The 25121-nt window shown below is 43.3% G+C and overlaps 1 protein-coding gene across 1 annotated transcript in view; it reads right to left on the bottom strand.

The window, feature by feature from the left end:
* Positions 1–1640: 1640 nt before the first annotated feature.
* The window catches only part of LOC109871454 (protein-glutamine gamma-glutamyltransferase K), a 35590-nt gene continuing 12109 nt past the window's right edge, over positions 1641–25121 (bottom strand). The window contains exons 4-14 of the mRNA XM_020462355.2: positions 14160–14411; positions 11632–11750; positions 11328–11435; positions 11039–11216; positions 6061–6199; positions 5612–5804; positions 5280–5433; positions 4741–5025; positions 4370–4530; positions 3445–3581; positions 1641–2020 (exon numbers count right to left, since the gene is read on the bottom strand). Of these exons, the coding sequence (XP_020317944.1) occupies positions 1876–2020; positions 3445–3581; positions 4370–4530; positions 4741–5025; positions 5280–5433; positions 5612–5804; positions 6061–6199; positions 11039–11216; positions 11328–11435; positions 11632–11750; positions 14160–14411 (1871 nt within the window). The 3' untranslated portion in view covers positions 1641–1875. The remainder of the gene's footprint in view (positions 2021–3444; positions 3582–4369; positions 4531–4740; positions 5026–5279; positions 5434–5611; positions 5805–6060; positions 6200–11038; positions 11217–11327; positions 11436–11631; positions 11751–14159; positions 14412–25121) is intronic.

Consider the following 25121-nt stretch of genomic DNA (forward strand, 5'->3'; position numbering starts at 1 on the left):
TCACGATAACAACACCCACCCGTAGCATGCGCTCCAGCAGGTATATCTCACTGGTCATCCCCAAAGACAACACCTCTTTTGAACGCCTTTCCTTCCAATTCTCTGCTGCCAGTGACTGGAACGAATTGCAAAAAATCTGAGCAGCTAACCGATCGCTGCAGCTGCACATAGTCCATCTGTAAATAGCCCACCCAATCTACCTACCTCATCCCCATATTGTTTTTATTTACTTTTCGGCTCTTTCGCACACCAGTATCACTACTTGCACATCCTCATCTGCTCATCTATCACTCCACTGTTAATCTGCTAAATTGTAGTTACTTTGCTACTATGGCCTATTTATTGCCTTACCTCCTCACGCCATTTTCACACACTGCATATAGACTTTCTTTTTTTTCTATTGTTGTCACGTTGTTCATTGACTATAGCTCAGCATTCAACACCATTGTGCCCTCCACGCTCGTCACTAAGCTCAGGACCCTGGACCTGAACACCTCCCTGTACAACTGGATCTTGGACTTCCTGATGGGCCGCTCGCAGGTGGTGAGGATAGGCAAACACACATCCGACACGGTGACCGTCAACACGGGCCCCTCGCGTGCGTGCTTGTTCACCCACGACTGCGTGGCGGTGCATGACTCCAATACCATCATTAAGTTTGCTGATGACACGACGGTGGTTGGCCTGATCACCGACCATGATGAGACAACCTATGTGGAAGTCAGTGACCTGGCAGTGTGGTGCCAGGACAACAACCTCGACGTCAATGTCAGCAAGACAAAGAAGCTGATCGCGGACTACAGGAAAAGGAGGGCCGAGCACGCCCCCCATCCACATCGACATGGCTGCAGTGGACGGAGCCTAGAGCTTCAAGAATTTGTGTCCACATCACTAAGGCATTATCATGGTCCACACACACCAACACAGTCCTGAAGAAGGCACGACAATGCCTCTTACCCCTCTATTGCTAAAAAGATTATGCATGGGCCTTCAGATCTTCAAAAAGTTATATAGCTACGCCATTGAGAGCATCTTGACTGGCTGCATCACCACTTGGTTTGGCAACTGCTTGGAATTTGACCGCAAGGCCCTACAGAGGGTAGTGCATATGGCCCAGTACATCACTGGGACCGAGCTTACCAGGCGGTGTCAGAGAAAGGCCAGTCAGCCTCCCAAATAATAGAATGTTTGTTCTGATACCACACGGCAAGTGGTACCGATGCACCAAGTCTGGGACCAACAGGACTCTGAACAACTTCTACCCCCAAAAGCCATAAGACTGCGAAATAGTTTGTCCGAGTAGCTATTGGTTAACTATTTAACTATGTGCATTGACCCTTTTTGCACTTAACTCTTTTTATTCATCACTTAGGCTACTGCTGTTTATGATCTATCCTGTTGCCTAGTCACTTTATCCATACCTATTGTATCTACCTCAATTACCTCCTACCCCAGCACATTGACTTGGCACCCCGTGTATATAGCCAGGTTATCATTACTCCTTGTGTATTTATTCCTCAAATTCTTCTTCTTCTATTGATCCTTCTTCTCTCTCTGCATTGTTGGGAAGGGCCCGTCAGAAAGCATTTCACTGCTAGTCTACACCTGTTGTTTACGAAGCACGTGACAAATAAACTTGATTGATTTGCGAAAAATATGATGTGAGTATTAAAAACATTAACACGGGTAAAAACAATTTAGTGTACAACTTCATCCAACGATCAGGGTATTTCCATAATTACATGTCAGCATGAAAAAAAAAATATTGCACTCAAATCATGGGAAAACTGAATAAAAAGGCTTCCCATTCTCTTTTTGGAGACTTGAATGAAACACCAGATAAGTGGACAGGAGAGAGCAGTTGAAGGCTCCCTCTCATTGGTCCTGGACAACGATGTCAGCAACCCCGTGCACCTGTGTCAGCTGTTTACAGTCCAGAGCTGCTACCAGCTTCCTGTGTCCAGCCTGGGTGGGTATGAAGTGTTCTGTCCGAGTCACCGTAGAGTGGCTCCCAACATCACTTGAGAGAGGAGAGAGACAAGAGTTATCACTTAAAGCAGGGATGAGCAACTGATGGGGGGGGCCTACAAAACATCTGAACTCAGCATGAGGGGCCGCAGTGGCTCAAGGGTCTGGGTAACAACATCCATACCCACACATGCAGTCAGCGCTCGAAGTGAAACATTTTAGTGGCTCGCCCCCTCTCGACAGCGGAGAGAGAAACTTTTAGAGTTCATTTCCTGCAATTCTACACATTGTCATGTTGCAGTTCTAAAGGAAGTTTGTTGCAATTCTACACATTTTGCCATGAGGCGGATAGAAGATTTAGCCATTTTAAAGCTCATTTCCTGCAATTCTACACATTCTGCCATAGGATAGAGAGAAATGTTTTCAGTTTTTAATATATCTGAGTGAGAGTGACTAACAAAATCAATGGGAGGCCCCCCCAGTTGTAGTAACCTTATAGTTACCATGACTACTACAAGTTTAGATAGCTGGCGTGACAGAAAATATGTATTTACCTCATTTGTTGGATATTTAACAATTATTTACTTAACAAACAGTAAGGTACTTCTGTCCTACCAATTCTCTGTTGAAGAGATGGTTTCCACTCTAGCTTCCTGCAGTTAGTCTGGACGTATGGTCAAGCAAACAGGTTTTTGCTAGAGATAGTTTGAGCTGACAATGACTTAGTGATTAAAAACCTAAAAACGGGCATTCTATAGACAAGATGTGGTGTGTGTGACCCGAGGTAGAGAGAGCCTGGAGTTTAGCACAATGCCTCATTGCCTCACCTTCCTGGCATCTGGGAAACTACGCCGGGTTGGAAGAAAAACAACATCCCGTGCAGATAACCAGGAGATGGACCAAGGAGGCTTATGGGAATGGTAGAAATGATTGACTAAGCATTTTTTAGGGCCTATATAAGATCTGTTTTCTCATGATCAGTCAAGCACTCGGCAACACACTTTGGAGTGTGGGGTCGACGCTTTCATTATTGCAATAATGAATCGATGTTAAATAAAGATGATTGCTTGAATAACTGTCCAAGTCTCTCTGAAATTTCCACGACACTGGCTAGACTAACTAAAATAAATTCTTGACATGAGCTAATTGAGTGACTGTCAGTGACTGACATAAGAAACAAACTGCTGATGGACAACCACATTTCAAAATTGATTCTAACTCTCAACAGTAAGTTGAGTTCCCAAATGATTTGTAAAAAAAATAATTGGGGGAGGGAAATTGATGTATGTGCATGCGGCTCGTGTGCCGCCCATTGCCCATCCCTGACTAAGAGTAACTGGGAGAGGAACAGAGGAGTTGATATACATATGGAGAGAGATCGAAAGGAATATCATTACTGTAATTGACAGTTATAAAGTGAAAGAGAGAGGAGAGAGCAGGATAATAGCAAGCTAATAGAGGTGGGTAGTGTCTTACCCCACAACCACCTCTTTGACCTCCTGCAGGCCCAGTCCCTCCACCCTGAGCACCACGCCCCTCAGTGTACGTGGCAGAGGGTTGGTGAACGTGATCTTGGCTGTCATCTTCTTACCTACCACCGCCTCCCCTACAGCCTGAGGAAACAAACACAATAACTATTTTCAGCGCTGCTGTTTATCTGTGCAGTGACATCTGTGTGCAGTCTGTGCCATGGTCCTGAGGCAAGACATCAGTACTTCATTTCTGTGGCATTACATTTGTTTTGGGATACTATACTGAACAAAAATATAAACGCAACATGGAAAGTGTTGGTCCCATAATTTCATGAGCTGAAATAAAAGATCCCAGAAATGTTCCATATGCACAAAAAGCTTATTTCTCTCAATTGTTGTGTTTGGCAGTACGTCCAACCGGCCTCGACTGCATGCCATGCGTAATCAAGCCAGCCCAGGACCTCCCCATCCGGCTTCCTCACCTGCGGGATCATCTGAGACCAGTTATCCGGGCAGCTGATGAAAGTGAGGAGTATTTCTGTCTGTAATAAAGAGCTTTGTGGGGAAAAACTCTCATTCTGATTAGCTGTCCTTGCTCCCCAGTGGATGGGACAGTTTACCAAGCGCCCCTGCCCAGTCTCATGAATTTATTTCAATTGACTGAACTTGAACTCCGTAAAATTTTTGAAATTGTTGCATGTTGCGTTTTATATTTCTGTACAGTATATGTTAATAGAGACAGAGGGAAAAATGACTGATAGAATCATAACCAGCGTATTGTATACCATTGATTACAAAAAAAACGTGTCTCTACACTGTTTGAAATTCAATTGTAAACGGCTTTTATTGACCATCGAATTTACAAAAGATGGAAAAGGTACATCCTGAATCCCAGTAACAGATTGTGTTCATGTTAAACTGTGTCTTACCTCGATGCTGAGGTCGGGTGTGCGTAGCCTGAAGCTGGTCTGAGTGGCCAGGACCTGTTGGGTCTCGCTGACCCGTCCAGACAGAGTCAGCATTAGAGCAGCCTGGTCCACCAGCTGGTCCTGGTAGCTATGGTAGGGCAGGACCCACTGCATGGCCTTCACTGAGGAGGAACAGAGAGAGATTACTACACATTCTACAGGGACCATTTGAGAGGATGGAGGATGCAGCGCGGAGAACATTTTTCATATTACGGTGACTGAGCTGAAATGGTGGCAGTGGGGCTAGCTGCTGGCTTCTGTTTGCTTGAGATTAAAGTTGCCCTTAACTCCAGAGGGTTATGGACACCCTCCACCTCCAGCCACTTACTAACCTTCATTGGGCTTGAGCGCCACAGGCATCTTGTCCTTCTTGACGGTGCCCTTCAGCACCCCGGTGTAGTACATGACTGCCACCTGGATGTGTAGCGTGGTCTTGCGGGTCTGGGAGCTGAAGTTGGTCATCACGATGGTCAGCTGGGCGTCAGCCCCCATACGAGGCCCCTCTCCCTCCAACTTCACCTCCAAGCTCACGTCCTCCGCCATGGATGTAGAGTACACGTCAGGCTTGGTGCCATAACGACTGGCTGTCTCCACGGCGATACGTTCCTCCTCTGATCCTGGTGGGGGGAGAGTGGTGAGAGAGGGAAACTTTGCTGGAAACTTTGGTGTGTAAATATCTATCCCCGATGTCTGCACAATTAATACATTAATAGTATGTTTAATAGTATGTTTCCTCAGAGCCTCAGATGTGAACTCTGATATTACTGTCTTTGTACAGGTAACCATCCGAACCTTAGTGTTTTTATGTGTGTGTATGGTTGCCAAGCTACCCTCTGACAGTGTGTTGAAGTGTATGATGACATGACTGTACCTTCGGTGTATTTGTACAGGTGTGTGATGTCATTGCGTTTGTCAGAGCCCACAGCCTTGGTGCTGATGCAGTGGCCCACAGCCTTCTTTTCACATTGGATCTGAGTGAAGATACCATCCAGGTTCCTCTGCCAGTAGATCTTATCACTGTTCACCTGACCAGACACACACAGAGACAGACAGGAGAAGTAGGGAAAGTGTGCCATCTTTGATCAAACCTAGGTAGTTATCCAAGGTCAGTTTTGCCATTCCCTTTCTATTTGGAGATTTGGGATGGTTAAGCTGAAAAAACTGATCCTAGATCTTCGACCATCTCCTTCCCATAGTGCTCACCTCAGCAAAGATAAAAGGTGTGTCGTATTTGAGGTAGACCTGGCCGGTGCGGATGGCGGTGACAGAAGCAGGGCCACAGCGGAAGGTCCCCTGGCTGGTCTCCTGCGGGGTGGCGTCTAATGCCTGCCAGCCGCCGTTACCAGGAGGAAGGTCTGGCCTGGCCATCCAACAGTCGTTCCATACATGGAAATTCCTACAGAGAGGAGGAGGGGGTTGAGATTACATACGTAGTTAGGATCAGGAGTTTGACCATAGACATCTATTTATATAACTAGAGCCTGGAGTTTTTCTTGATCCCAGTCACATGGTCAGGAAAATCTCCTGGGCCTTTTTATAGAGTATGACTTGTGTGGCAAGGCAATGGGTATTTAAAGTGGCACACTTTAATCTTAGACGCATTTGAGGTGACGAGGAAAACCGGGCCCTACTTAAAGTGGATGATAACTCACCAAACAGAGTCAGTGTTGAGTTCGTCGAACGGCTCCATTTTCTCGTCAAAATACATATCTGTGGTGAGTGAGACGTCTGTGTCGTGGGCCGACTGGAAGTTTGTTACGCTACGGCACGGTATACCCAAGCCCCTGAGCACTGAGAGTTGGAGAGAAAATGGAAAGGAGGGGGAGGGAGAGCGAGGAGCACAAATGAGGCAAGGCATGAACAAAATTGACAGAGATATGAAAAGCAAGCAAAAGGGAGAGATCGCACAGAGAGCAGGGGTGTAAAAGTACTGAAATAGAGCCTTGTGTAGTCTTAACATTCTGTGTACTCCCCTTGTCCTAAGGGTAAAAAATGACCCGCCTTCACTAAACCCCTAACATAAAAGCAGTTTAATTGAATTTTAAACCCCAAATCTATTTCTGCATGAAGAAGCAACCTGTCATTCATCACAAACTTTGTGAATATCTGGGGTTTTCCCTCTGCACAATGCAGAAAGACTGCATTTAATCAGTGGACACCACTCGTTTTTATTACAACACACCTGTCATAATGGTTTTCTTTACTAAAGCAGAGGTTTATTATTATTATTGTTAAAGGTACTGCATAGGTGTAAACATTTTTTTTTAGCAAGAGATAACACTTGTATGGCCTAAGAAAGTTGCAGAAATTTGCAGAAAGTAGTTTTGAATGCATTTTATTGAAGGGAAACAACAGTCTTGAACTTTTTTGGCAACATAGTGATATATTCTTATATACTGTACAATGAGGAATTCAACTACAAAATACTAGTCTTCTCCCATTTTTTTTAACTATTCCCCCCCCGCACAAGGTGTATAAACAACAACAATATAGAAGAATAAAATACGATACTCTAATTAGCACATTTGTATTTGTTTTTACAGTCCTTCTTTGGGGGGCAGAATTGGCATCTCCTCCTCTTGCCTGCCCCAGCTGCAGCCTCAGATGGATCAGGACAAGAATCAGCCCCCTGAACAGCTTTCTCAAGTGCTGCAGAGGCTGCTGTGCACGGGAGGCGCTCCCTTCTTTGAATGTGTGGGGTTAAAAGTGCCTTTCCCAGCTGCTCCAGGAACACACTCCTCTTGTTCCGCTTATCAGGTATCCAGGTAGGGTTGATTTTGTTCCATATCATGAAGACATTGTATGAGGACACATTAATGATGTTATGGACAACCTGGACAAGATGATGTTATGGAAGATGACCAGGGGCCAGCGGGCAGTTGTCTTCCTGCAGCTGTAAGTTCCAATCACCTTGTCCAGGTTGTCCATGCCTCCTTTGTTGTGGTTGTAGTCCAGGTTAATGGCTGGCTTCTTGTCCTCACGATCACTGATCTCAGCCGTTTTGGGCAGTGTGCTTAGGAGGACAACATTCTTGTTCGTCTTCGGGAGGTAAGAAACTAGATTGGTGGTGGGTGGGAAGGCAAACTTTGATGAAGGCCTCGTTCCCCCTTGTTGCGAGGAGTGCAGGTTGGGAGCTCAGGCTTGTTCTTTCTAACTATGCCAACCATGGTGATCTTCCTCTTCAGGAGCTACTGGCTGAGTTCAATCAGTAGCACACATAATCTCAATTTCTCATTGTGTGTGTGTGTGTGTGTGTGTGTGTGTGTGTGTGTGTGTGTGTGTGTGTGTGTGTGTGTCTGTGTGTGTGTGTGTGTGTGTGTGTGTGTGTCTTTGTGGTTTTTGTGGTGTGTAAATGATTTTATAACTGCCGGGTCAAAATTGACCCGAAGACAATCTTTATACCCTGGTGGTGTACAGCTTTCATGGAAATATGAACAAATGCGATGTTTCACTTTTTCTAATGTTGTTGAAAAAACATAATTTAGGTTTTTTTTTACCCTTAAGACAACACAAGGGTTAAGTAAAATACTTTAAAGTACTACTTAAGTAGATTTTTGGGTATCTGTACTTGACTTAACTTTTTTTGTCAACCTGTACTTTTATTTCACTTACATTCCTAAAGAAAATAATATACTTTTACTCTACACAATTTCCCTGACACCCAAACTTATTCGTTACATTTTGAATGCTTAGCAGGACAGGAAAATTATCTAAATCCTGCACTTATCAAGAGAACATACTCAACACAAATGCTTCATTTGGGGCGTGCCCCTGGCACTCCTTAAATAAAATAAAAATAGAAAATAGAAAATGGTGCTGTCTGGTTTGCTTAACATAAAGAATTTGAAATTATTTATACTTTTACTTTTGATACTTAATACAATTTTAGCAATTACATTTACATTTGATTCTTAAGTATATTTAAAACCAAATACTCAAGTATTATTTTACTGGGTGACTTTCACTTTTACTTGAGTCATATTCTATTAAGGTATCTTTACTTTTACTCAAGTATGACAATTTGGTACTTTTTCCATCACTGCCAGAGAGTCAGCAATAAATGTGCCTGTGTGTCTGTGACAAAAGTGTTAGGAATGAAAGGAATGCTGTTGGGGTATTTTGGGTAGATATCAGTTTTGGGACCCTATCAGAGGCACTGCTATGTGCTGCTCTGGGGTCAGCTACCGAGTGAGGGCCACCCTGGCCTGCACTCAGTATGAATGGTGTTCTGTTACTAATTAGAACTAATTAGCATGACAGACTAGACACATAACAGGATGTGATGGATAATGATATTGTTACTGTGTCTACCTCATTTCTACCTAGCATGCCACATGTGCAACCAGAGGAAAAAAATTCTAGACCACCTTTACTCCACACAAAGCTCTGTACAAAGCTCTCCCTCGCCCTCCATTTGGCAAATCTGACCATAATTATAGCCTCCTGATTCCTGCTTACAAGCAAAAACTAAAGCAGGAAGTACCAGTGACTCGCTCAATACAGAAGTGGTCAGATGACAGGGATGCTAAGCTACAGGACTGTTTTGCTAGCACAGACTGGAATATGTTCTGGGATTCATCCGATGGCATTGAGGAGTATACCACATCAGTCACCAGCTTCATCAATAAGTGCATCGATGACGTTGTTCACACATTGACCGTACATACATATCCAAACCAGAAGCCATGGATTACAGGCAACATCCGCAATGAGCTAAAGGCTAGAGTTGCTGGATTAATCCAGACGCTTATAAGAAATCCTGATATTCCCTCAGACGAACCATCAAACAGGCAAAGCATCAGTACAGGACAAAGATTTAATCTTAATAGACCATCTCTGACACTCGTCTGGTGTGGCAAAGCTTGCAAACTATAACAGATTACAAAGGGAAACCCAGCCGCAAGGTGCCCAGTGAAGCAAGCCTACCAGATGACCTAAATACCTTTTATGCTCGTTTCGAGGCAAGCAACACTGAAGCATGCATGAGAGCACTAGTTGTTCTGGAAGACTGTGTGATCACACTCTCCGTAGGGACCAGACGAGTTACCAGGATGTATACTCAGAGCATGTGCGGACCAACTGGAGAGTGTCTTCACTGACATTTTCAACCTCTCCCTGACCGAGTCTGTAATACCTACTTGTTTCAAGCAGACCACCATAGTCCCTGTGCCCAAGAACGCCAAGATAACTCGCCTAAATGAATACCTCCCCGTAGAACTCCCGTCTGTAGCAATTAAGTGCTTTGAAAGGATGGTCATGGTTTCCATCAACACCATCATCCCGGAAACCCTAGCTAGACTCACTCCAATTCGCATAACGCCCCAACAGATCCACAGATGACGCAATCTCAATTGCACTCCACACTACACTTTCCCACCCGGACAAAAGGAACACCCTATGTGAGAATGCTGTTTATTGACTACAGCTTAGTGTTCAACACCATAGTGCCACAAAGCTCATCACTAAGCTAAGGACCCTGGGACTAAACACATCTGCAACTGGATCCTGGACTTCCTGACGGGCCGCCCCCCCAGGTGGTAAGGGTAGACAACAACACATCTGCCACGCTGATCCGCAACACGGGGGTCCTTCAAGGGTGCATGCTTAGTCCTCTCCCGTACTCCCTGTTCACCCAAGACTGCATGGCCAAGCGCGACTCCAACACCATCATTAAGTTTACTGACAACACCGACAATGAAGAGACAGCCTATGGGGAGGAGGTCAGAGACCTGGCAGAGTGGTGCCAGGACAATAACCTCTCCCTCAATGTGAGCAAGACAAAGGAGCTGATCGTGGCCCACATGAAAAGTAGGGCCGAGAATGCCCCCATTCACATCGACGGGGCTGTAGTGGAGCGGGTCGAGAGCTTCAAGTTCCTTGGTGTCCACATCACCAGCAAACTAATATGGTCCGAATACACCAAGACAGTCATGAAGAGGGCATGTTAACACCTATTCCCCCTCAGGAGACTGAAAAGATTTGGCATGGGTCCCCAGATCCTCAAACAATTATATAGGTGCATCATTGAGAGCATCCTGACAGGTTGCATCACCTCCTGGTATGGCAACTGCTCTGCATCCGACTGCAAGGCGCTCCAGAGGGTAGTGCATACGGCCCAGTACATCACTGGGGAAGACTCCAGCCACCCAAGTTATAGACTGTTCTCTGCTACCGCACGGCAAGCGGCCCGGGAGCGCCAAGTCTAGGTCCTAAAGGCTCCTTAAAAGCTTCTACTCCCCCAAGACATAAGACAGCTGAACAAGTAATAAAATGGATTCCCGGACTATTTGCATTTCTTTACACTGCTGCTACTCGCTGTTTATTATCTATGCATATTCACTTTATCCGTACCTACATGTTCATTTTGCCTTATAAACGAACCTATACCAACACACATTTACTCGGTACCAGTGCCCCCTGTATATAGCCTCATTACTGTTATTCTATTGTGTTACCTTTTTTTACTTTAGTTTATTATATTATAATAATAATATTATATTTTCTTAACTCTTATTTTCTTAAAACTGAATTGTTGGTTAAGGGCTTGACAGTAAGCATTTCACGGTAAGGTCTGCACCTTACCGGCGCATGTGACAAAATTAAATTGTGATTTGATTTGATTTGACACACCTGTGGTGGTGACCCCAGAGAAGACCCAGCACTGTCCGTATTTGACAGGCAGGCCTCCCTCCTTGTGGTATTTCTTCAGGATCTCCACACTGCCATTCCAGGCTGTCGGGGAAACTCCTCCTACATAGTTCCCTGACCAATTCCCAGCCAGGACCCCATTGTCATCTTGGGAGTTGATCTGGAACGCAACAAAAAAAATGGGAGAGACCGTTTTGTTTACAATAAGATAAAATACAGCAGCACGTGGTTGTTTTTACTTAAAGGTCAAATAAGTCGACAGGTAACGCACCATGGCAGATATGACTCTGACCACGTTGACAGGGTCCCCTCTACCAGGCGGAGGGATCTCACTCTTCTCCAGCACATAGAGACAGGCCTCCAGCATCCCCTCAAGGAACTGAACAGCACAGCGAGTGGGAAACAGACAGACAGGGAGAGATGGAAGACATGATAGGGGTCAACCAATGAATAAATGACTTGTGTTCTGTGGTTCATAAATGGCTTAAACGACGGTGGTTTTCAGGATGACTGGAATTCGCCGAAAGACATCATCGCCACCGCACTTGATGTTGAATTCCCTCCCCGTCTCGTACTTGTCCGTAGTTCCATGTGCGATCTCCAATCTGTTTCTCTGTGCCGTAGTAGAGTCTTCCTGTGTCATTCAGCACATACTCCTTCTTCTCCTCCTCATCATCCATGTACACGGTGTCATCTTAGGGGGAGTGGGAAGAGGGACAAAGATTAGGTATGCATTTTTCAGTTATTCATGGCAAAAATGATTTCTGTTTTTCTTAACATTTCTGAAATGTAATCTGGTGTGAAGTCCACAACACAGTCACATCTGCCAAAGATAACTATTTTGATAAACACCGGGGAGAATCGGAGAGAGAGGCAAGGATAGGGTTCACTGTTATTTGATGAATAGGGGGAGAGTGAGTGTAGCCAGGAGAGGGTAAATCACTACTAGCAAAATGTCTGGACTTCACAAAGCCGGGAGAGGGTTTACTATTACTAGAGGCCAGAATAGGTTTAAATGTTGCTAGCACAGTGGCTGGCGCTCACTGAGGGGCCTTACTCCTTTAGAGGAAAAGGGATGGATTGTGTGAAATCATCCTAAATGGATAATACACCACAGGGTGGAGTAAGGACCCTATGGGAATATCTGGTTCTCTCTTTTCCATCCGTTTGTTGTCTTTACTGACCACATGGACATGATTATCTGTGTGAGACACTGTGAAACAGGAGAAAGCTATTGGGAGGAGGGACAAGAAGAAGGGGAAGCAGAGGAAAAAGCTAGGGTGGGGAGGGGGGGGGGGAGTGAGAACTAGCAGAAGGGGCAGAGAGGTTCAACGATATGTTTGGGAGCAGTGGTCAAGATGGGATGTGGGAAGGAAGAGGAAGGAAGAGGTACAAAAAGGCTACACAAACTAATGGCGGGAGAGGACGCTATAAAGAGGGAGTGGTAGAATCTCAAGGAGGGAGGGAGGAAGGGTAGAGATTGTGTAGAGGTTTTATGGGAGGAGGTACAGTATAGATTTGAGCTGTTGACAGGATCTAGCAGCTGAGATTTGGCTGGCTTTACTACTTAATAAACATCTACAGCACGGTAGAGAGAGAGAGAGAGAGAGAGAGAGAGAGAGAGAGAGAGAGAGAGAGAGAGAGAGAGAGAGAGAGGAGAGAGAGAGAGAGAGAGAGAGAGAGAGAGAGAGAGAGAGAGAGAGAGAGAGAGAGAGAGAGAGAAGAGAGAGAGAGAGAGAGAGAGAGAGAGAGAGAGAGAGAGAGAGAGAGAGAGAGAGAGCAATAGAGAGAGCAATAGAGAGAGAGAGAGAAAGAGAGCAATAGAGAGAGAGAGAGCAATAGAGAGAGAGAGAGAGAGAGAGAGAGAGAGAGCGCTCAGATTGCCAGCAGCTGTATTACTGTCATATACTCCTACGGTGCAAGGCAGTTTGTACAGGAATTGCACAGAAGTTCTCTTGTTTTAACTCCAGAAGCCTCAAAATACAGGATTGATTAAAAAGACAATATAGCAACATAAGGGAAAACAGGCCAAGCAGGCCAACATGTCAATTGGCAAAGACCAGAGTCCCAAGCAAATGTATGTGTGGTCTTGACGTGCAACCAGAGAATGAAACAAACATTCTGGGTCACACTGGGTCAAGCTGTGACTTTATGATGGATAGCAGCACATTATTGGGCAGTGAGCTGAGTTTCTCGCCTATGTGCAAATTAGCGCTTCTCTGTGAGACCAAGAGGCTAAATAGAGCACAGTCCTAGAGACAGCCTCTGTTAGACACTGAGGGTACAAAACATTAGGAACACCTGGTCTTTCCATGACATGGAAGGTGAATCCAGGTGAACGCTATGATCCCTTATTGATGTCACCTGTTTAATCCAATTCAATCTGTGTAGATGAAGGGGAGGAGACAGGTAAAATGATTTTTAAGCCTTGAGACACCTGAGGCATGGATTGTGTGTGTGTGGCATTCAGAGGGTGAATGGGCAAGAAAACACATTGAAGTGCCTTTGGTATGTCAGTAGGTGCCATGCGCACCGGCTTGTGTTTCACGCTCAACAGTTTCCCGCGAGTAACAAGAATGGTCCACCACCCAAAGGACATCCAGCCATCTTGACATAACCGTGGGAAGCATTAGAGTTACCATGGGCCAGCAATCCGATGGAACTCTTTCGACACCTTGTACTCCATGCCCCGACTTATTGAGGCTGTTCTCAGGGCAAAAGGGGGTGCAAACTCAATATTTAGGAAGGTGTCCCTAATGTTTTGTACACTCAGTGTAGAAACCCCTAGCTCTTTTGAACTCTACGTCTACTCTGTGATCTGTCACTTGGTCCTGGTGTTTAGATGGGGTCATAAGTCTGTTCCTTTAGCAACGGAATAACAACATTGAAACATTAGACTTATATACAGCATTGAAGCTGAACTGTGATACAATGGGATACCTTTGTTTGACCCACTGTGTCAACTTTAGGTGAACACGGGGGTGGGGTTGGCACTTCAGTGGCAATGGGATGGTCCTTAACGTGCCGACCTTGCCTCCCAATATTTATTTTTTCTCCCCCTTCTCTCTCATTCCTTCCTCCCACATTTCCCAACAGTCTTTACCTTCACACCAGGGGTTGAACAGCATGACGATGTCTTTCCTGGGGTCGCGTGTGGTTGCAGACCTGCCCTTCGGAGACTCCACCGTCACGGTGAGCTTGTACTTGCCAATCACAGCTTTGGCGTGCGAGTTGACGGACAGCTTGATCCTGTTGCCGTTCCGCTCCACTATCTTGGCCTCCCAGCGGTTGTCCTCCAGCTCTTCCACCAATTGAATGATGACGTGCGTGTTCTTTGACACCATGGGGAGGGGTCCTGTCAGACACATTAGTAAACGGTTTGTCAGGTTATTATTTATGGTCATCACAAGCGTGTGCCAAATGGCGCCCTTATATAGTGCAGTGCACTATAGGGAATAGGGGGGCCCTTTCAGGTAAAGCTTCAGGGGGATTGAAGCAGTGTAATATTGGTGGAATATCATTGTAGTAACAGTGTAGTGGTGCCTGAAACCCATCTCAACAAACTATGCAGTGTTCAGGACCATCGTGTTACTCCCAAAGACCGCCGTAAAGATAGATTGTTCTCTTATCTCTGATGGAAACCGTACCAACCCACATCGAATTCCTACTGCACCTCTCTTGGACTTAAGCCCTCACCCTTCACACAGAAAAGGTCCACAATACACACGCAATCATTGAAACCTGCTTTCAGTCAAATACACCATACGGATAACACCTGCACTTGACTGGCATACACATTCTATTGCAGAGGCAGGAATCCCATTCTTCACATAACCAGAGGGGTGGAAATTCCAAATCCCGTCACACCCCACTTGGCAAATACCAATGCTGACTATTTATACAGAATGAATGTGTGTGTAATTGCATGTGAGAAACAGTAAGAAAAAGCTCTGCAAACTATACCAGTGAAACACTGTCTTGAATTGACCTTAAAAGAGTTGAAATTAAGGTAAGATAGTGGAATGACAACGAGTGGCCTTTAAAGGTAACGTTTAGTCTGCTGTGCAGGAAAGTGAGGAAACCACAGTATCCACACCACTGTAATTCAGAGCCAGTTGTGCCAGAGGGTGACAGTGCCAAAACCAAATGTGAACCACAAGTGTGTCACTGTTACGCAGTTCAGTTCAGCTTCGGTAAACTGAGCTGAGTACTGTGAAAACTCCACTGAGGGTAAACACACAGAACGTCTTCACACATACAGCGGGGTCTGAAGATAAACTGACACCCTTGTTAAAGATGAGCCAAAATTGACCGTATCAAATATATCATTGAAATACTGAGCTATGTTGTATGCTCAAAGCATATGGGAGAATATATTATTTTATTCTAATACAACTGCTCAGAGAAAGAGATTTTGATGATCAAGTATTCATTTTGATTTTCTTCGTCTGCGCCTATCGACTGGCCTCTTCGATTCAAACCACAGTTTTTCAATGGGATTCATGAAATGGCAATTGCAAAATGTTGATTTTGTGGTCAACCATTTCTTTGTGGATTTTGATGTGTGCTTGGGGTTATGGTCTTGCCGGAAGACTCATTTGCGGCCAAGTTTCCTGGCAGAGGCAAAGTTCAGCTCACTGGTCACCATAGCAACACCCACCCGTAGCACGCGCTCCAACAGGTATATTTCACTAGTCATCCCCAAAGCCAACACGTACTTTGGCCGCCTTTCCTTCCAAGTTCTCTGCTGCTAATGACAAAAAAAATCACTGAAGCTGGAGTCTTATATCTCCCTCTCTTACTGTAAGCATCAGCTGTCAGAGCAGCTAACCGATCACTGTACCTGTACACAGCCAATCTGTAAATAGCCCACCCAACTACCTCATCCCCATATTGTTACTTGTCCTCTTGCTATTTTGCACCCCAGTATCTCTACTTGCACATCATCATCTGCACATCTATCACTCCAGTGTTACTGCTAAATTGTAATTATTTTTCCTCTATGACCTATTTATTGCCTTACCTCCCTACTCTTCTACATTTGCACACACTGTACATAGATTTTTCTATTGTGTTATTGACTGTACGTTTGTTTATGAGTAACTATGTGTTGTTGTTTTTGTTGCACTGCTTTGCTTTATCTTTGCCAGGTCGCAGTTGTAAATGAGAAATTGTTCTCAACTGGTTAAATAAAGGTGAAATACAGTGCCTTGCGAAAGTATTCGGCCCCCTTGAACTTTGCGACCTTTTGCCACATTTCAGGCTTCAAACATAAAGATATAAAACTGTATTTTTTTGTGAAGAATCAACAACAAGTGGGACACAATCATGAAGTGGAACGACATTTATTGGATATTTCAAACTTTTTTAACAAATCAAAAACTGAAAAATTGGGCGTGCAAAATTATTCAGGCCCCTTAATAATAATACTTTGTAGTGCCACCTTTTGCTGCGATTACAGCTGTAAGTCGCTTGGGGTATGTCTCTATCAGTTTTGCACATCGAGAGACTGACATTTTTTCCCATTCCTCCTTGCAAAACAGCTCGAGCTCAGTGAGGTTGGATGGAGAGCATTTGTGAACAGCAGTTTTCAGTTCTTTCCACAGATTCTCGATTGGATTCAGGTCTGGACTTTGACTTGGCCATTCTAACACCTAGATATGTTTATTTTTGAACCATTCCATTGTAGATTTTGCTTTATGTTTTGGATCATTGTCTTGTTGGAAGACAAATCTCCGTCCCAGTCTCAGGTCTTTTGCAGACTCCATCAGGTTTTCTTCCAGAATGGTCCTGTATTTGGCTCCATCCATCTTCCCATCAATTTTAACCATCTTCCCTGTCTCTGCTGAAGAAAAGCAGGCCCAAACCATGATGCTACCACCACCATGTTTGACAGTGGGGATGGTGTGGTCAGGGTGATGAGCTGTGTTGCTTTTACGCCAAACATAACGTTTTGCATTGTTGCCAAAAAGTTCAATTTTGGTTTCATCTGACCAGAGCACCTTCTTCCACATGTTTGGTGTGTCTCCCAGGTGGCCTGTGGCAAACTTTAAACAACACTTTTTATGGATATCTTTAAGAAATGGCTTTCTTCTTGCCACTCTTCCATAAAGGCCAGATTTGTGCAATATACGACTGATTGTTGTCCTATGGACAGAGTCTCCCACCTCAGCTGTAGATCTCTGCAGTTCATCCAGAGTGATCATGGGCCTCTTGGCTGGATCTCTGATCAGTCTTCTCCTTGTATGAGCTGAAAGTTTAGAGGGACGGCCAGGTCTTGGTAGATTTGCAGTGGTCTGATACTCCTTCCATTTCAATATTATCGCTTGCACAGTGCTCCTTGGGATGTTTAAAGCTTGGGAAATCTTTTTGTATCCAAATCCGGCTTTAAACTTCTTCACAACAGTATCTCGGACCTGCCTGGTGTGTTCCTTGTTCTTCATGATGCTCTCTGTGCTTTTAACGGACCTCTGAGACTATCACAGTGCAGGTGCATTTATACGGAGACTTGATTACACACAGGTGGATTGCATTTATCATCATTAGTCATTTAGGTCAACATTGGATCATTCAGAGATCCTCACTGAACTTCTGGAGAGAGTTTGCCGCACTGAAAGTAAAGGGGCTGAATAATTTTGCACGCCCAATTTTTCAGTTTTTGATTTGTTAAAAAGTTTGAAATATCCAATAAATGTCGTTCCACTTCTTGATTGTGTCCCACTTGTTGTTGATTCTTCACAAAAAAATAAAGTTTTATATCTTTATGTTTGAAGCCTGAAATGTGGCAAAAGGTCGCAAAGTTCAAGGGGGCCGAATACTTTCGCAAGGCACTGTATATAAATAACAAATATTTATTTTTGCAATATTCAATTGGTAGTTAAGGTCTTGTTGGACTCAGGAGAGGCAAAGGTCAAGAGCTGTGTGTCCTCTGAAACATGACCCAGCCAAGCTGCACTGCTTCTTGACACAATACTCACTTAACCAGGAAGCCTTGTCAGCGTGCATTGCGCCCGACCCACCACAGGAGTGGCTAAAGCGCGATGAGGCAAGGACAACCCAGCCAGCTAAACCCTCCCTTAGGCTAGCGAGCAAACATGAACTTGATTGACCATGCTGTAGGTCATGTAACTGTTTGTTAAATGCAATATGTTTTGTGGACTCCACTGGACAGATGTTGCTCTCCGGTTTTGTGATGACAAAGGTGTGGTTGAATTTATTCTGCTGAGGTATCTTATTGTCTCGGGCCTTAGGCTTAGATATCACGGTGGCAAGGCATATGAACTAACAGGTTATAGAGTGGCGCAGTCGTCTAAGACACTGCATCTCAGAACAAGAGGTGTCACTACAGTAGCTGGTACGAATCCAGACTGCATCATATCCCGCTGTGATTGGGAGTACTGTAGGGCGGCGCACAATTGGCCGAGTGTAGTCCTGGGTTTGGCCGTTATTGTAAATAAGAATGTGTTCTTTACTGACTTGCCTAGTTAAAAATATTTTTTGCAAACTATGCAATTATCACAACACATGGGTTGTAATATATATATTTTTCCTGGCTTGGCTTCCTCAGTGATTTTACCCACTCACAGCTACTGGTAACATCAAATTTCCACCAACATATTTTACAGTATGTATGGGGTTATTTTCTTCTCATGCATCCTGATTTCGACGTTAAACCCACCACTGGTGTGCGTGGCCAAAGAGCTCTATTTTCATGTCATCTGATTTCAACCCAAGTGCCGTTGCCGTATAGCAAACTCCAGGTGTTTACATTTGTAGGATGACATGAAAATAGAGCTCTTTGGCCATGCACAGCAGTGGTGGGTTTGGCGTTGAAATGAGAATGAGAATGCATAAGAGTCCTTCTATAAATAAAGGGACTAATGTTTGACATCAGGGTCAACATTTCAAAATGATTTGATATACATTTAAATATGATTTTGTGGTAGCTTCACATGTGTAGTTGCAGGAATAAGACTCTAGATATAGGCACAATGAGACCATAACTCCTAGCAACAACAAATCATCTACATGTCATAACAAAATGTCACAAGAAACATATTCTTTGTCATGCCTCGTAGCCAGGGCTGTTTGTGCTTCAGTCAACTTCTCTATCAATTATAGACATTATAGACTAAACCTATTTAAATAAATATATATATATATATAAGGACATCACTGCTCTAGAGGAGATCTGCATGGAGGAATGGGCCAAAATACCAGCAACAGTGTGTGAAAACCTTGTGAAGACTTACAGAAAACGTTTGACCTCTGTCATTGCCAACAAAGGTGTCACGACTCTGACCGAAGGACACTCCCCTTCCCATTCGGGTGTCGCTCGGCGGTCGTCGTCGCCGGCCTACTAGCTGCTACTGATTATTTCCTCCCCCTCCTTATGTGTTGATTGTGTGCACCTGTTTTGTGTTAGGTAGTAGGCTTTATTAGTCAGCCGGCCCGCAGGGTTCCTTGTGCGGGATTAATTATTGTGATCGTCTGTTTGGTGTACTATTGTGCACATCGATGGGTTTTGTGTTTTCCCATTTTGTGGTTTTTCCCTGGACAGTTTAAGTCCCCCTGTTTGGGGCATTTGATTGTTCAGTACGCCCTGTGTGTTTGTGAGGGTTGGCTTATGTTCAGTGTTTTCTCTCAGTGCATTAAAGTAGCACTCCCCTGAACTCTCTGCTTCCTGCGCCTGACTCCTCACCCACTACACTCAGACCGTTACAAAAGGGTATTTAACAAAGTATTGAGATAAACTTTTGTTATTGACCAAATACTTATTTCCACCATAATTTGCAAATAAATTCATAAAAAATCCTACAATGTGATTTTCTGGAATTTTTTTCTTCTCATTTTGTCTGTCATAGTTGAAGTGTACCTATGATGAAAATTACAGGCCTCTCTCATCTTTTTAACTGGGAGAACTTGCACAATTGTGGCTGACTAAATACTTTTTTGCCCCACTGTATATGCTGGATAGAGCTAGAGAAATGTAACCACTCTCAGATTTATACACAGAGCAAGGACTGACCATCCATGATTTCAACATTATTGTTTTAACCATGTTATGAAGCATTGTTGTTTACGTTTACAAAGTTTAAAAACGTACGAGAAAAACAAGCTTATATTTTGGGTTCTCACGGAGTGACAGTTGAACCAAATTCATGAGGCATGTATAAGTTATATTCTTCAAGAATCAATGGATATATTTATTATTCAAAAATGGATGTAGCAACTACATTTAAGTCTATCAAAAGTGTATAAGTTTGAGCATGTGTCCATTAGGCATAAGGATTTTTTTTTATCAGCATGAATTAGATTGAGCAAGAAAAGCCACACTTTTATTCTATAGGCTGGGATCCGCACTATGCAGCTGTTGCAAGAGTGCATTTTTCACTGGCTGTCCACTGGTATGATTGATAGGCAGCTTAAACCTGTTGAATTCAACCATTATTGGGTTCAAATACACATTTAGATTTGTGAACAGCCATCCACAACAACCACAATCCATAAGGCGCAAATGGCTAAATGAGAGAGCAGCAGTGTGATTCACATCAATGCGCTATGTAGATATCAATGATAAGTGAAATCCGTATGGCCATAGTCTACACCACTGCTGTCATCCTTACCTCCAAACGTTCATTCAAGTTGGATAATCTTTGGATGCCGACAGCATTCGCACCATTGGAAGACATAGCTTGGACTATAGCCTACAAAAGCCTATTCCTGACTATTCCATCAAACCCATTTGGTGTGTCATCATAGTGGTCTCTGACTTGTGGTCAGACTCCCTTTTTTCAATGCTGATTTGTAACGTTATTGAGAAAACAGAGAAGTGTCAAAGATTTTTTTTTCCGCAATCATCTTTTCTGAATATAAAAGTGATCTTCTAAGTAGTCATCTAGTTTTTCAAAAGTATCTGTTCTCATAAAAAAGAAAAAAAATGCTGGTAATTTAACGGATTACCGTTACAGTTTTTTTTTGTAATCCCCAACCTTGGCCCTAGCTATAGTTAGTCAGTGGTTGCACATCTAACTAGCTGGAATGACGCAAAGGTGTGACATGAAAATACACTCCCAGTCAAAAGATGGGACACACCAACTCATTCAAGGGTTTTTCTTTATTTTCACTATTTTCTGCTTTGTAGAATAACTATGAAATAACACTTATGGAATCATGTAGTAACCAAAAAGGTTAAGGTTAACGTTTTTCGTCATGAATCTGGAGGCAGCTCTGCAGAGTGGTCGCTAGCTGGCACTGACACAAAGTCATAAAATAGGATTTTAAACATAACCCTGACCTTAACCCTAACTTTAACCACACTGCTAACCCTAATGCCTAACCTTAACCTTAAAAGGGATAATCCAACACCCAGAAAAAATAACAATTTCCCCCATAATTAAGTGGTCCGTCTGTGAAATCAGGAAATTGTGTAGGAACGCGTCGTAGCTACATGGTTCTCGTCACTGTGGATAACACACTATCACATTTCGTAACGCTTTTAAAATAATTACCTGCACTCCAGATCGCCAAATAAGCCTATATCAGTGGCGGTCGGTGCCATTTAAATTGAAGGAGGATGATGTACATTGATAGGTTTAGGCTACTACATGATACTTGTTTTCCCTATACCCATAATGAGGCTGCTACAACCTAGCTGAAAACGATGGTTTACAACGTAGGTGCACACAGGTCGAGAGAAAAATGTGAGGTGACACATTCAATACTGCCTTGCACACTCTTGGCTGCATCTAGCTGATCTAGGGTGTAATTATTAGTCCAACAGTTACAAACGAGAGTTTCTATTCGACAAATTCCAGAATGTTCATAGCAGCCACGTTGTATTCCTTCTCGCATCTACAGGCGCTCCTCCTCTCACCTTTCCCTTCCCTTGTGTACTTCAATGCACAACACATAAGCTGTATGTGACCAAGCAAAAAAAAAAAAAGCCAAACCATATCATAACAATCATGCAGTACAGTATACAGTCAGTAAACAGGTGTTCGAGTATGCTAAACTAGCTAGCTGCATATGCTAGCTAAGTATTTACAAAAAAATAATCTCTCTCTCTCGCTCTTGCTTCTCCTTCATTTTTAAAGAAATGTATTTGTTCAAAACTGTTCAACTATTGTCTTTCTCTCTCTTTGAGTCAGCGACTCACCACATTTTATTCACTGCAGTGCTAGCTAGCTGTAGATTATGCTTTCAATACTAGATTCATTCTCTGATCCTTTGACTGTGTGGACAGCATGTCAGTTCATGCTGCAAGAGCTCTGGGAAGAGATGAACTGCAAGTTGATCTTGTGAGATCGACTTGTAAATTGATAGTACAGTTTGTTTAGGTGATTTTACAGCTACCCATCTACTTCACATGTTGATATTGACTTTGGTATTATTGTATGTAGTTACATTCGTCAGCTAGCTAGCTAGGTAGCCAGCCAGCCCAGTGAGAGAGCATTGCATTGTGGATTTAGTAGTCAACTTGAGCTGTAACAGATTTCTACAACGATTTTCACATTGCTACCTTGCTATAACAACAAAATGAAACATTTGTTCACAAAAAATATTGTTTTCACATATTAGTGTTATTTAGCACTGTTTAACAGTGTCAATCATAGGAATGAGTGGTTTGGGTTGTATTATCCTTTTCAATTAAGACCAAAAAGCAAAAATGTTTTTCATAAATTTTTACAATATAGCTAATTTTGACTTTACACCTGGTCTATCTAAGGGGAAATCACTCAGTTCTTCCTCTAGGACAAGACTCAGGACAATAAATGTCCACCTGCTCTCAGTCTCTGGACTTGAATCCCATTGAAAACCTGTGGTTTTAGTTGAAATGTGCAGTCCAGAAGCGCAGAATAAGGATATGGAAAGATTCTGTATGGAGGAATGGTTTAATATTCCTCCCAATGTGTTCTCCAAACTCATAAAGCATTTTAGAAAAAGGCTCAGGGCCATTGTCCTTGCAAGGTGATGTATTAAAAGGTATTGAAAACAGGTGTGCCAATAATTTTTACCCCTATATTTAAAATAAATAAAAAAGAAAGTATTACTTCTTAAAAAAAACATTTTCACTTAGCAATTGTATTAGTACAGAAGAAACAATTTCCCCAATTTTTTGAGCATATAATCACCATTTGAGTAATTGACTTCATACAGTATATTTTGCTCTTCTTTATCAAGGGTGTCAATCATTTCTAACCCCACTGTATATAGTACATCATAAAGTGTTTGTCTTTGTGCATAGGCCAAATCAAATAAAATGTTATTGGTCACATACACATGGTTAGCAGATGTTAATGCGAGTGTAGCGAAATGCTTGTGCTTCTAGTTCCGACCATGCAGTAACATAAAACAAGTAATCTAACAATTTCACAACATCTACCTTTTACACACAAGTGTAAAGGAATGAGTAAGAATATGTACATATAAATATATGGATGAGCGATGGCCGAATGGCATAGGCAAGATGCAGTAGATGGTACAGTATATACATATGAGATGAGTAATGGAGAGTATGTAAACATTATATAAAGTGGCATTGTTTAAAGTGACTAGTGATACATTTATTTCATCCACATGTTAATTATTAAAGTGACTAGAGATTTGAGTCAGTATGTTGGCAGCAGCCACTCAATGTTTAACAGTCTGATGGCCTTGAGATAGAAGCTGTTTTTCAGTCTCTCGGTCCCAGGTTTGATGCACCTGTACTGACCTGCATCTGTAAGTTTGTGAGTGTTTTTGGTGACAAGCCAAATTTCTTCAGCCTCCTGAGGTTGAAGAGTCGCTGCTGCGCCTTCTTCACCACGCTGTCTGTGTTGGTGGACCATTTCAGTTTGTCCGTGATGTGTACGCCGAGGAACTTCCAAAACTTTCCACCTTCTCCACTACTGTCCCGGTGATGTGGATGTGAGGGGGGGGGGGGGGGTGCTCCTCTGCTGTTTCCTGAAGTCCACGACCATCTCCTTTGTTTTGTTGACGTTGAGTGTGAGGTTATTTTCCTGACACCACACTCCCTGGGCCCTCACCTCCTCCCTGTAGGCCGTCTCGTTGTTGTTGGTAATCAAGCCTACCACTGTAGTGTCTGCAAACTTGATGATTGTGTTGGAGGCGTGCATGGCCACGTAGTCATGGGTGAACAGGGAGTACAGGAGAGGGCTGAAAACGCACCCTTGTCGGGGCCCAGTGTTGATTCCTACCCTCACCACCTGGGGGGCGTTACGTCAGAAAGTCCAGGACCCAGTTGCACAGGGTGGGGTTGATACCCAGGGACTCGAGCTTAATGACGAGTTTGGAGGGTAATATGGTGTTAAATGCTGAGCTGTAGTCGATGAACATCATTGTTACATTGGTATTCCTCTTGTCCAGATGGGTTAGGGCAGTGTGCAGTGCGATTTTCTCTCTCTCTCTCCCTCTCTCTCTCTCTCTCTCAAAAAAAATTAACAGTAAACATTACATTTACAACAGAATAAAGACATTTCAAATGTCATATTATGTCTATATACAGTGTTGTAATAATGTGCAAATAGTTAAATAAACATAAATATAGGTTTTATTTACAATGGTGTTTGTTCTTCACTGATTGCCCTTTTCTTGTGACAACAGGTCACAAATCTTGCTGCTGTGATTGCACACTGTGGTATTTCACCCAATATATATGAGAGTTTATCAAAATGTGATTTGTTTTCAAATTCTTTGTGGGTCTGTGTAATCCGAGGGATATATGTGTCTCTAATGTGGTCATACATTTGGCAGGAGGTTAGAAAGTGCAGGGTCTGTACAAAGTCAAAGATTTCCTTAATTATGGGTCAGTCAGAGTGGTCAGGTATTCTGCCACTGTGTACTCTCTGTTTAGGGCCAAATAGAATTCCAGTTTGCTCTGTTTTGTTGTAATTATCTTTTTGTTTTCTCATGATTTGGTTGGGTCTAGTTGTGTTGCTGTCCTGGGGCTCTGTGGGGTCTGTTTGTGTTTGTGAACAGAGCCCCAGGACCAGCTTGCTTATGGGGCTCTTCTCCAGGTTCATCTCTCTGTAGGGGATGGCTTTGTTTTGGAAGGTTTGGGAAT

Source organism: Oncorhynchus kisutch, linkage group LG27 (genome assembly GCF_002021735.2).
Source record: "Oncorhynchus kisutch isolate 150728-3 linkage group LG27, Okis_V2, whole genome shotgun sequence".
Taxonomy (NCBI): domain Eukaryota; kingdom Metazoa; phylum Chordata; class Actinopteri; order Salmoniformes; family Salmonidae; genus Oncorhynchus; species Oncorhynchus kisutch.